Source organism: Coloeus monedula, assembly GCF_965178545.1.
Source record: "Coloeus monedula genome assembly, chromosome: 5".
In the NCBI taxonomy this organism is placed as follows: domain Eukaryota; kingdom Metazoa; phylum Chordata; class Aves; order Passeriformes; family Corvidae; genus Coloeus; species Coloeus monedula.
The window spans coordinates 14,183,793-14,196,638 of NC_138785.1; the positions used below are offsets into that span (position 1 = coordinate 14,183,793).

The 12,846-nt window shown below is 42.2% G+C and overlaps 1 protein-coding gene across 1 annotated transcript; it reads right to left on the reverse strand.

Annotated features, from left to right (window-relative positions):
• Positions 1–2: 2 nt before the first annotated feature.
• ABRAXAS1 (abraxas 1, BRCA1 A complex subunit) lies at positions 3–6,414 on the reverse strand. Its single transcript, XM_082282407.1, has 9 exons — positions 6,318–6,414; positions 5,120–5,210; positions 4,205–4,241; positions 3,628–3,694; positions 2,788–2,981; positions 2,076–2,195; positions 1,677–1,761; positions 1,084–1,192; positions 3–940 (listed from the first exon to the last, which is right to left on the reverse strand). The coding sequence occupies exons 1-9, from the start codon at positions 6,402–6,404 to the stop codon at positions 513–515; spliced, it is 1,218 nt and encodes a 405-aa protein (XP_082138533.1). The 5' UTR covers positions 6,405–6,414; the 3' UTR covers positions 3–512.
• Between the last annotated feature and the right edge of the window lie 6,432 nt (positions 6,415–12,846).

Consider the following 12,846-nt stretch of genomic DNA (forward strand, 5'->3'; position numbering starts at 1 on the left):
GAAACTGGCAGCTATATGGACCCCTTTCTCTGTTCACAGGTCTTACTAAAGCTCAGGTGGCTGTTTTTGCCCTTGCTGGGTTGTAAGATGGGGGGGAAGTAAACAAGTACTGGTTTCCCGAGGACTAATAAATGTATTTAAGTTGTGGCGGTTCATGTAGACAGCTAATTCTGTTATGTGTTCATTTGATGCTCCCTGCATCAGGAGGGTAGCATTGCTTCTTCAACAACAGCCTGTATCACTTTGAGGCAGTATGTGACATGCTTATCTGTCTGATAGCATCCTGTGGCATAGTCTTTGAACCCTGAGAGAGAGAATACAGATGGAACTCTGGAAGGCAAAGTGAGGGAATGTCATCTTGGACTTGTCTTTATGCTGAACAGGATTCGTGCACTGGGGAAAAAACCCCAACCTGCAAAAATGCCTGGTTATATACATCCGTGCAGTGCTATAGATTGATACATCACTGGAATACACTGGCAGTAGCTTTTGGTGTGAAGTCATCTGACAGATCAGAAAGTAGGAGAATGTGGGTATTCATTTGAATCTCTGTTTTTTTCAAACAAATCCTCATCTGTTTCAGTGCTACTCAGTGTAAGCTTCCTTTCCTGGTCACTGTCCTCTTGGTCTTGAAGTGATTCTTGGTGAAGCTGCAATGATCTGGATTTCTTGAATGATTTTGTAACTGTTGTGGTCCCTCTGAATTTACGCTTGTTTAGATGCCTTGTTTCAGCTTCAGTGAAGTCTCTTTCCTCTACCATGAGAGTCAGTTTGTCCATGACGTTAATATGATGGTCTATGTTACAGCAGTTCTTGGATATCTGTTGGCCTTTGAAGGAAACAATGCATGTCTGAAGTCCAGAATTGGGGAAAAATGTTTGCAGTGCCTGACAAAGGAGAACATTCTCCTTTGGCTCTCCTGGGTGGTTTCTGTCTTCTCCTGGGGGGGGAAAAAAAGTCAGAGTTGCAGAATGTCTTGCACCACTGCTGTTTTGGCTGCCTCACGTTCAGAAGTGTTTTCTGCTTCTGCCACTTGAGTCAGCTTTGGAAGGGCAAGACTTGCATCACATTTGGTTAACTTACCTGAACAATTTTGTTGCTTTTTCCTCTTTATTTCTTCTTTTAATTGGCTCACCTCTGCTAAGAGTTTCTCTACAGATCGTTCACTGACTTCTACTGTAAAGCATATTTTCTGCAAGAAGAAGAGCGTGCGATCAGGTTAACAGTATTCACAGCAGCTGACTTTAGAATTGTTGCAAAATCCTTAAAGGTACTCATGGTTAAGTTGGACACAAAGTAGTAAAAAGCTTAAGTAATGATACAGAGGTGGATTTGACAGAACTTAAACCTTGTGTTGGATGAGGTGCGAGATATTTTATTTGTTCCCATTTAGGCAAAGGAGATCTAACAAACTACAGATAGTACTCCCTCACAATAATCCTCTTGTGAGAACTTATTAGTGGACTTGAAGATTTAACATTGTACTTTCATCAAATGGGAACTTAAGCCTTCAACTTGGAGAATATAATGTGCAGCACAGTAAACAGAACTCCCTGATCTTTCAATTTGTCCTTCCAAAACATGGCTTTGTTTCTCATGCAGTGCGAGGTGTTGTAGCCCTTGGTTGCCTTGGTTTTGTAGAACTGCTGAAGGTGAGGCAGGTGTGCCTGGCTTACCTTCAGTTCCTCCTGCAAGGTGGCATACATTTCATTTATCTTATGAACCTCTTGTAAGGACCCATCTTCATGGAAGAATTCTGACCTGTGAACCAAGAGTATAACTGCATAATTGCAAGTTAGTTATCCCAGCACTTAGTTGGAGCTTTAATGAGTAAAGAAGCATTTTGAACTTCAATGCCAGGTGCCTGTGTTGAGACAGACAGCTCCTGGCAAAGTATGGGCCTGAATTAATTTCCAAGTATGCTGGAATGGTAAATAATTGCAGAAAACTGGTCAACAAGTGAGCAAGGTATGGCTGTAGCATTTGCAAAAGCACTTAAATGCATTTATAGAAAGGTAAGTGTAGTTACAGTGATGGGAAGCTACAGCTATCAGTAAGTACGACATGTATTGTACCTGTGTTGTCTCACAGCTCTCACAAAACCAGAGGATACACAGGAACCAGACACTGTTCTGTAACCTTGCTGTTCTGCCATGCCCAAGTTGGTAACCACCAAAGGGACTTTCTGGAAAAGACTTAAAATGCAGAAGTGTGAAAACGTGATGTATTAGCATCCAAAGATCTCTCTTTGAGAGTTAAAAGTTCGTGACCATTCAGGATCCATGGGGAGGGTTGCAGTGCAGTTGGTCCTTGCTAAATGTATTACATCACATACAGATGAAGCTGAAGGCAAAGTCCAAGAGCAACCAGAAGCTGAGCAATGCCCATAATTTTCCGCGCTTTCTGAGTACAGCACACACAAATGCAGCGATTGGTAAGCCTAGCCTGCGGGCAGGATGTCTCTGAAGACCAAGTTAACACCAATTTAAATATTTTGATGCACACCATGTATAGTTGAAGTCCTGTACACAAAACAATTTGATCAGGAGCAGTTTGTGTGTAAATAAACTGACGGTGTCTGCCTGGTGATGCTGGCACTACAGATAAAAGGACAATCCCAGAACAGAGTTCCAGGGTAAGCCTTCAGTTGGGCTCTGGCAGCATAAGGAGTAATCTTACTAAACGTGTAAGTTTCAAGAGTAAAATAAACAGTGTTACTGATTCCGTTGCAACAAAGTAGAGAAACTTTTAAGTTTTAGCACATGCTATAGAAAACAAACCAATTACCCTTCCTGAGGCCGATGTAGGGCATGTTCCAGTCTGTAAGTAGAACAACTTTCTGTCATCACACTAGAGGTTAAAAGGAGGAATACAAGCCCCTGATTTGATAGGTGTGACTGCAGGTTTTTATGAAGAAGTCTTTCCCGGAATGTCATGGTCTGGTCTGTGTTGCGTCTGAATTTGTACCATCCTATTACACTCTGCAGGCAGAAGAAAATTCACAGTTACTGTTGAATCACAGTATGTGATTGTCACACTGAAGCAAGTTTGATTCAGTGCAAAGTCATGTCTGAATTGTTTGCTAATAGGTACATGTTCAAGCAGTTAGTTAACTTGAAACCCTTAAAGTTGCTAAGCTTAATTCTCATCTTATTTCCTTCAAAACCATGTGTTGAATTGGCCTGTTTCTGAGCTTGTGTTCAAGCTGAAACTGCAAACTTTCTTCTGTTTTGTTGTTTGTTTCTTTTCAGCTTCTACTTTCCCCTTGTCAAACTTTGTTCTGTGGAAAAGACTTAAGTTTTTTTGATGAAGTGGTCCTTAACCACTTGTGAGCTGACCTCATCTGCTCTTAAGGGAGAAATTGGTGGAATTCCTATGGGATACTTGAAGTGTTCACTTGAGAAATTAACAATTAAAAATAAAGTTGTGACACATATGTAAGTAAACTCTAGTCAAAGATAAGCTAAACTGTTTTTTAAGGAGGAAAAAGATGTAGCTGCCTTGACCAGCAGCATGAGTGACTATAAAAGGTTTAAAAAGAAAAAACCTTGATACAAGAGGTATCCAGAACAGCCTCCACAATTTGAGTGAGCTCCTCAGTATGGTTTAGATTTGAAACTAAAATACCTTCTTACAGCCTGATAGTATTTTCTTCAGGGCAAGTTCATTCAGTTCTCCTGCAGAATTGTAAAAGCTGGAAGAAAATTTGGGCAATTAGAGGGCAAGAAATTGTACTGTAAAAATAACTCTAGCGTGCTGGGAATCATTTCACTTTTTTTTTTTTTTAATTAATATTATTAAGGGTGAGGGGTTAGAATGTATAGAATGCTTTGTTTTTAGTGTGTTGACATTGTTCTGTAGTTTATATGGTATCATAGCTCACCAGTGCAGTATGCCTTATCTCCATTTTTATATGCATAGACAAACACACACACAACCCCCCCCCCCCAAAATAACCAAACCAAACAAAAAAAACCACCAAAAAACCCAAAACCACCAACAAAACAAACCAAAGGAAAAAAAAAAAAACCCAAACCAAAACAGGAATAACATAAGGCATTTTTAATCTGTAATTCCAAGAGGTTGTTATGGCTACTATAGTTATAGCTGGGTGATTTTCTCAGGCAATATAAGTTTAACTCTTGAAGAGTTGAAGTTAGGGTTAATTTTAACTTTTGCATATCTGTTTACTTAAGATTCTTACCTGAACAACTGGTAGCATGGAATATGCTTCTGTATATCTGGAAAGAGAAATTAATATTACTCTGGGTTCATCAGCTCAAGATGTGTATTCTTCTGCATGCTATGATCAGCATTAAACTGATAGAATGATCAAGAAATAATTCTGTATTTCTTAAAATCAAATGCATTAACATCTAAATTAATAAGGTGAAGAAAGGAAATATTTTAAAAATATATTCTAATTAATTTTGTCAAAGGTAAAGGGAACCACTTACGTAAACTATATTTTTTTGTATATTATTCTACTCGGTCAACTGAAAAATCAAGTTAGGTACTTTATTTTTCTCTCCCTTCTGCTGAGTGTAGGAGCTTGTAGTATGAAAGATTTCATTGAGTTACTCAGTGCACATCCACTCCGATCAACATCAAGATGATAAATAAAAATACATCTGGCATCTGCTTAGTGAAATTATTAAAGAGTTTGCAGCCTTCACACCCAGAATTTTATAAGCTCCAAATGCGGTAATGCATGCTAATGCACTACAATTCACATCACTGAATAGACCAAGCTTTTCCAGGGCAACTGTAGTCCAGGAGTTTGTGATGTAGCCAAGACAAGGAGTCTAAAGCCTAAATTATGTTTAATGTAACAAGATAATCCTCAAAGAGTAGCCATTCAAAGAACTAAAACTATTATTTCTTTTAAATTACTGTGTTTTCTGCAGTAAAATTGTAATTTTTTTAGCAGTTAAAAATGTTACAAAATAACCCATGTGTTTTTCGTTGGTTGGTTGGAAGTTTTTTTTACATCAGTGTGGCGTGTAGGATCTTGCAGCTTTGGTCTTGCAGTAGGGTTTTGACTGCTATCTCTCAAAACTGAAAGCTGTCATTTACTGCCTGAAACCAAGCAGGGTATGAAAAATGCAGACACACTAACCGATTGTATAAACAACTTCAACATCATCCATTTGTGAGTCTGTAATGCTGTTCTTGGCTTCACCTTTCACATCTCCGAGGAGAAAACCTTCCTTTAGAGGGGAAGAGAAAAAAAAAAATCATATCAACAGTAGCACAGACACTCCTGCTCTCCTTGGTGCTGGTGTGGCCTCACCCCCATTCCTTTGTGCAGTTTAGGGTGCCACAATGTAAGAAAAATACAAAGCTTTTAGAAAGTGTCCAAAGGAGGGCTGCAAAGATGGTGAAGGTTCTAGAGGGAGAGCCATACCAGGAGTGGCTGAGGTCACTTGGTCCATTCAGCCTGGAGGAGAGTGAGGGGAGACCTCAATGCAGTGTACAGCTGCCTCAAGAGAAGAAGTGGAGTGACAGACACTGATCTCTTTCCTCTACCGATCATGACAGGACCCGAGGGAGCGACATAAAGCTGAGTTGGGGAAGGTTTAGGTTGGATATCAGAAAAAGGCTTTTCCCCCAGAGGGTATTTGGGCACTGGAACAGGCTCCCCAGGGAAGTGGTCACAGCACCAAAGCCTGGCAGAGTTCAAGAAGCGTTTGGACAACACCCTCACAGGCACATGGTGGGATTCTTGGAGTGTCCTTTACGGTGCCAAAAGTTGGACTCTATGATCCTTGTGGGTCCCTTCCAACTCAGCATATTCTATGACGATTTCCCCTCTAGTATTAAGTGTAAATGCTTTCTTCAGGAGAGGAAAAATGCTGTCAAAATGAACGTGGGGGGTTTTTTTGTTTGTTTGGGGTTTTTTTTGTTTGTTTTTGTTTTTTTCTGAGTAGGTTCTGGCTCATTTTTCAGTACTAGCCCACAGTTAGGAAAAAATCCTCAGTCACGCAGTGCTGTGTGCTCGTCGGTTTCCCATGGCTCCCGTGCGGGTGCTGCCCGCCGAGGCTGGGGCCAGGCGGCCTGGCCAGCGCTGTGCTCGGCGCGGGGCGGACACGGCGCTGCAGCCGCCGCTCGCCTCGTTCGAACACGGAACATCCACGTTTTTCCGCCGCTCGCACACAAAGCGACCCCAGGGCGCGGCGGGGCGGGACAACCCCGAGCCCGGGCGCTCTCCCGGCGGGGCCGGTCAGGGGAGGCCCGGCGGCAGCGTTCCGCGGGGGGGGCGGCCTCTCCCTCCCTCGTCTCCCCCCGGCCCGGCCCGGCCCTCCCGCGGCACCCACCGTGTCCGAGTCGGTGCTGAGGTGCTGGAAGGCGAGGGCGCCGAACACGAAGCCCGAGAGCAGGGCCGAGGTACTCTCGCCCTCCATGCCCGGCAATGGCGGGATGGGCCGCGGGAGAGCGGGAGCCCCCAGCGGCCGCCTCCGGCAGCGCCGCGCCCGGGCCCGGGTAGCCACATCCCGGCCCACAGAGAGCGCGGCCCGGCAGCGGCGGGGCCTGGGATCGCTCCTCGGCTGTGAAATGCGGAATTTGGAAAAATTTTCTCAGGAAAGGATGTTCTCTGATGTTTGATCTTTGTCTGCTTTCAAGCCTAATCAACAAGAAGGAAGATTTAATCCGTGAAACAGTCACAGAATCAATTAGGTTGGAAAAGACCTCTGAGATCATGAAGCCCAACCTGCGTCCGAACACCACCATGTCAACCAGACCGTGGCACTGAGTACTATGGCACTGAGTACCATGTCCAGTCTTTCCATAAACACCTTCATGGACAGTGACTACAGTACCTCCCTGGGCATCTCATTCCAATGTCTAATCACCATTTTTGTGAAGAAATTCTTTCTAATGTTTAACATAAACCTCCCCCAGTGCAGCTTAAGACCGTAAGACAGCAGCTAACAAGCAAGCTCTGAGTGATATCCAGGTGCCAGAAAGACAAATTACTTGTTGATAGAATTGCCCTGCTAAAGTTTAGGGCTAGACATGCTTCAATGGCCTCACCAGGGGGAGGCTAACAAATCTTGGGAAGAAGGATTCCCATTGATACTGGATACAAAGAATGCAGAATTTAGGGGCAGCTCAAGGGTTTGTCCCAAGGACAAATGCAGCTATCCGGTCCTCAGCCGTTGCTCCCAGTCTCCTGCCAGCAGGCTCTGGGCTGAAGGGCAGGATCTGTGCTGCACTATCACTGAGCTGCACTGTGAGCTTTAGTTTGATACTTTCATCAAAACATCAGGATTTAAAACGAGCTGCCTGGCCCACATTGTCCCTCTGGGAGTGTGGGTGGAGCAAGCTGCACTCCCATCTCCGGAGTGGGAGGATTGTGTCATGCCAGGCTGCAATATCAAAAGGCATGGCACTGGCTGAGCTCCTGTCCATAACAAGGCTGTGCCTTTCGAAACAGGACATGCAGCTGTGAGTATGTCTGGAGGTGCACTGCGCTGTTTGAGATTGTGGGGAGAACCTTCTGAGTTAATAACCTAATAAAATGTGATAAGGAAGTAATAAAATGATAATGGTAATGCTAAACAATGATCTGACAGCAGTAAATTATACTACTTCTTCCTCAGATATAGACTGAGTTTGCAGAATGCATGTTTTGTATTTTTTGAGTTGTCACATTTTACTTCTTTTTAATACTTGTAGTAATAATTTTTTTCCTGTTCTAGCAGATGTTCCTGACCTATTAGGCAGAAGAAAGCCCTAGAAAACAATTTCAGGAAGAGAGAGTTAAAAGTGACAACATTCTTTGAAATGTGATCAGAGATCTGGTCTAAAGGCTGCAGGAGTTTTACTCCTTTACTTCAGGAGAGCAAATGTGTGATTTAATCCCTTATCAGAACTATAGGTAAGCACATTCTTAGCCTTAGGCATTAATTTCCTGAGCCTTGAAATAGGATGTATGGACCTGGGGTCTTTCAAAAGGTATTGCCATGCTTTTTTTTTAGGTTGCATATAAAATTAATATTTTCAGTGCAGTTTCTTTTCCCTTAAAATTTGATGGCAAGATGTAGAAGGAGAATGGTTAGTTCTGGCATATTTACATCTAAATAAAGTTCTTTAAGCATTACGTAAAAGGTATGTGAATGATGCCAGTATTTAGAAGGGAAAATTATTGTGATTCTTAACTGTTGTTACAGTGGAGAGAGGGACCAGGTAAGACTTTTATTTCTCAACACACTCATAAATGATCTAGGTCTCTGAATAAGGGGATGGCAAGACTCTGGATGGTACGGAATGATGGACAAGGTTGATGAGAAAGAGCTACCGTGCATTCCTTGCAATACAGGCCATGTGGTATTAAACCAATGGGTAGCAAGAACAACACATCTAAACAGATATATTACAAGAAATGATTCTGATATGGACCATGTTGCTCTTGTAAAGGCAATAAGAACAGATGGATATGACAAGCGTCTCTAGCTGTTTGTGGAAAAAACATTGGAAGTGGACACAAGCGCTGACATCTTTCAGGAATTGCCCTGAAGGACCCTGTGCTGTGCTTGCAGTCACTCCTAAGCCAGAGCTGGGAGAAAACTGTATGCATTTAATCAATGCAATAAGTATTGGACATTGACAAATTAATTTATTGCATTCGGTGTCAATGATACACAAACCATATACAAGATTTTATGGACAATATATGAGATATGTATTGACAGCCGTGCAATGCCTGCACATTTCTGGGTATTTATACATTGCTGAGGCAAACAAGTGTAATCAGAACATATAGTGGATTCCCCTCTTTTGAGATACAAAGACTCAAGCCTGTTGTAAGCCACAGGATACAATAAATAACTTTCTGTGTTTGTTGAATTTATCTTGTGTGGAAACAATAATGCTTCTGTAGTCAGAGCTAAATGTGTTACAGTCATCCTAATGAGTGATAAAGTTGTTAAATATAATTATTCAGTGTTTTCATAATTTGTCTGTTGATGGCCAAAGATAAGCGTAACTAGCACAATCTTACTGTGTCAGATATAAAGACACACCTTTAGTGGCATAGATGGGATCTGTGGAGACCTAAAGAACAGCAGACATAGCTCAGTTAGAGTGAGAATGCAGAGGAGCACATACTTGCACTTCAGTGCATGAAGACAGTGTGGTTTCCATAAATAAATATTGCACCTGACACTGCTTACCATGCAATACGTGACCTCTAAGGTTATTCTGGCCTTTTGGAGGATTCTCCACAAGTAAAGCATGACCATCGGTCTTGATAAATATCAAAACAAAACTATCAGAGATTATTTCACCCTTGAGTAGTAATCAGGTAAGGAATGTGAGTTTGAAACATTGAGAAGACATAAGCAGAACTAAAAAAGGCTTGTTGTTGCTGTTGTTATAGCTGGTTAAAGTTTAATTGAAAAAGAGGTGTTCTTAGTAGTTTTCATTCTGAGTACATGCATCAGAATTACTGGAGTGCAGAATGCTCTGGTCAGTCCTGTTTGAAGACTTTCTTATCCTGCAAAACATAATCCTGGTATCCCTGGATGTTAAGTGACGCTGGGAAATCACCCCAGGTTTGCTGTCTGACTCTATGTCATTGACTTACAAGGTTTTTCTAAATAGATTAGTCTGCTTTGTAGCATGGCAAAACTCACAGAGAAATACCAGGGAGCCATACAACTGGAATCAGAAGAATAACTTTAGCAATAGTAACACCTTCATGTGCCTAATGGCAATGTTAAGATGTGTTTCTGTACACTGAATGCAAGCAGCTTTTGGCAGTGTGCTACTCCAAACAAGTAAAAATTGTACCCTGTATATTTCCTATAAAAAGGATCAGTGGTAGAAGACCTTGATTGACAGTCATGGTCATTGTCATTTGCCTCAGGTAGAAATACCTCTTTGTTAACCCTCAGGGAGTATGTTACTTCAGCATCTGAAGCACCACCTGGCTGAAGCTGATGTGTCAGTGCTGCTTTGGCACAGTACCTGCTGCAGACATGATGTTCGGACACTCTGATAAGAAAGGTGTTACAAGAAAGGTAGACTGCAAACTCTCCCTTGACATCCCTTCAGAGTCACTAGAATGGTTGGTATTGGAGAGGAAGGAGGCACACCTGGAAAGAGTGGTTCCCAAAATTTCTGTGACTGTGGGATTCCTTCTTTTTCAAGACCACGACAAGTGTTATTTCCAGGCTGCGTTCCCTCTGTGTATCAGAGGGAAGGCAAAACCATAGTGGTACTTCTTGAAAGCCGTCACATCTCACTGCAGTTTTTTATCTGTTCACAGTGTATATGAACCGCTTGAAAGCCGACTGCTGTATAACCCCTGTGGTGCAGGAAAGGGCTGTTTATACCTGATTTAACCCTTCTGTGTGAGGCACTACAGACAGACACAGGTCTGTGCTGTGTTTGCTTCTTCTATCTCTGAAAAAATAAATGGGTCATAATTCCAGTTCCCTCTGACAAGTGGCAGTTAGGCAATAGGCAATGTTTTGCAATATGAAATTAGTACAATGACCTCAAGGGATCTAGAGCCTAGAGCAGGCAGCTGACACCCAGTCCATCTCCTTTTCATTTCCCTAGGAGACCAGGAATTGTTTCAAGTGAACTTCTTATGATTGTGGGTGTCAATTTGAGATTCATTATATTAGAGGAAGCTTTGCTCTTGGATTCCTCCTGTGTCATCAGCATCCCTTTCTTCTAAGTTGGATTCCATTCTTCCAAATGGACAGAGAGTTCTGCACATTGTCTGTGCAAAATACCCCTGACATATGGGGTACTTCATCATAAAGAAGTGCTTGTTGTTATTTGATATCAGTTCATCAGCTACCATTTACTGGACCTTACAAATGAGTGCTACATTCTGTTGCTGGATGTTTATTTGAATTATTTGCAATACCTTCACACTTCTAGATGATGTCTCTCTCTCACAGCTTCAAAAGAGACATGATTGAAGCAGGCTGGCTGTTGGTAAGAGGGACAAAAAGGGTAGAAGAATAACACGCAGAAGCTCTGTTTAGTCACTGTATGGCAGAACTAATTCTGAAAGAAATTACTGTTCTGAGGAAATTTGTGTAGCATCATCAATAACTAGTTACTCAGCTTAATGATGGATGCATATCTATTCACATTGGAATTTGACAAACACGACATTTCATGGCTCTTTTGAAATAATAATAGTAAGAAAAAATCAATTATTGTTACGGGGCTGCGAAAAGCGATGCCAAATTTCTGACCAAAAAATAGGAAGCTGTGTTATGATTTGCCTGGAGAAATAAAGAATTTCCTTTCTTCTTCTTCATATCATGAGCAAGTTCATTACCTGCATTCAGGGCAGAGATAAAATTCAAATCCATATTCACTTCTATAGCAGTCTCAAGTGCTTTGGAGTTAAGAAGTACAACGCTCAGGCCACCATGTCTCAGTTGTTTTTATGCTCATGATCTCAAGAGCAGAAAGATGCCTTAGAAGCTTTGGCAGCCATTTTTGTCAGAAATTTAACAAGATTGCACTTCTCGGTCATGATTGGACAAGTTCCAGTAATCAAGTTCCTTCCTTAGTGGGTTTTAGGACAATTTTCCATTGAATTAGAATTTTTATTCCATACTGTTAATAGGTAGATGTGCAGAATTTCCTTGATTTTGGTGTCATTCCCAATTTGGGTGGCTTAGGTGCAGGTTGTTTGGATGTTTGGTTGTTTGTTTTTCTCTCCAAACCATGTGACATTAAAGGTAACAGTATAGTAAAAATACTGAAATGTTTTTCATTATTTCAGGAGGTACAAAGTGGATAAAGCAAAGAATAAATGTAAGAAGAGCCTTGGCCATATGGATCTTGTAGTACCTTTGGGCTGGATAGTTTGACCACCTCAATAGAGAGGCTACTAGCAACTCTTCAATTCTTTCTTTGTATGGTTTCACAAGGATGAACAACAATTCTCCCTTATCCAGGAGAGGAACAATCTTCTTCCCATCTAGGCTGGGGAAGTCTGTCTTTCCCTTTATGCTTTTAAGAAATGATCTGTCTTGTGTGTGCCTAAACTTACTGCCGAGGCATTCCACCAAGCAAGTCACCGAATCTTCCTGTTCCTTGCAATATTTCATTTTGCCCACCTTTCCTGCCTCAAATCAGGTCCCAGAAATTACCTCCACCCTCCCGCCCATGGGGTTTTTAGCACCCAGACAAAGTGCATACTGATCCTGTGTGCCAAGGCTGATGGCAGCTATTCAGAGGTGCTGCCAGGTGGATCAATGCCCTCTCCTCCAGATCTCCACCACAGGCCATGCTAGGGAATGTGTGTTAGCTGGGTAAGCTGTTTGAGGGAGAGATCAGAAATGAGAATAAGGAATGGTAGCTAAAGAGAAATGGATGAGCAGAGCTGTTTTACAGCAGAGCATTGTTCCTAGAGAAGCATTTTGGAAGGGCCAGTGGGAAATAGTGGTTAATGGTGTACCTGGCAGCAGCAGGGTGATGAGAATGAGGGGCCTGAGGTTGCTGCTGAGAGAAAGAGCATTGGGAAGGCAGAAACAATTAAAAAACAAACCAGTGAGGTTTTGTAGAGGATACAGAAGGCTTGGAAAGAGGCCAGCAAGGGGAGAGAAGGTAAAGAAGCTAAGCAATGAAAAGATGCGAAAGAAAAGTTATATTGCTAGAAAAGATTGCAATGTAATTTGAAAGACCTGAGGGATGTCGTGCAGCAGCAAATCTGAAGGTACAGAAGCTATTCGACTTACTGTGTGGCACAAGAAGCGTGCCATGGATTCACGTGGGCTTGTGAGTGTCAGGAGCCTGCATGCTGCTGCCTGGGTGCGTGGTGTAAATTAGAGGTGGTGCAGCCCCCTCTGACAGCTCTGCTTCTCT

Coding starts and splice junctions, on each gene's coding strand:
- ABRAXAS1 (XM_082282407.1), bottom strand. CDS start 6,404: ATGGAGGGCGAGAGTACCTCGGCCCTGCTCTCGGGCTTCGTGTTCGGC. Junction 4,242..5,119: donor TGAAGTTGTTTATACAATCG/GTTAGTGTGTCT, acceptor TTCTCTTTCCAG/ATATACAGAAGCATATTCCA. Junction 2,982..3,627: donor TACTATCAGGCTGTAAGAAG/GTATTTTAGTTT, acceptor TTCTGCCTGCAG/AGTGTAATAGGATGGTACAA.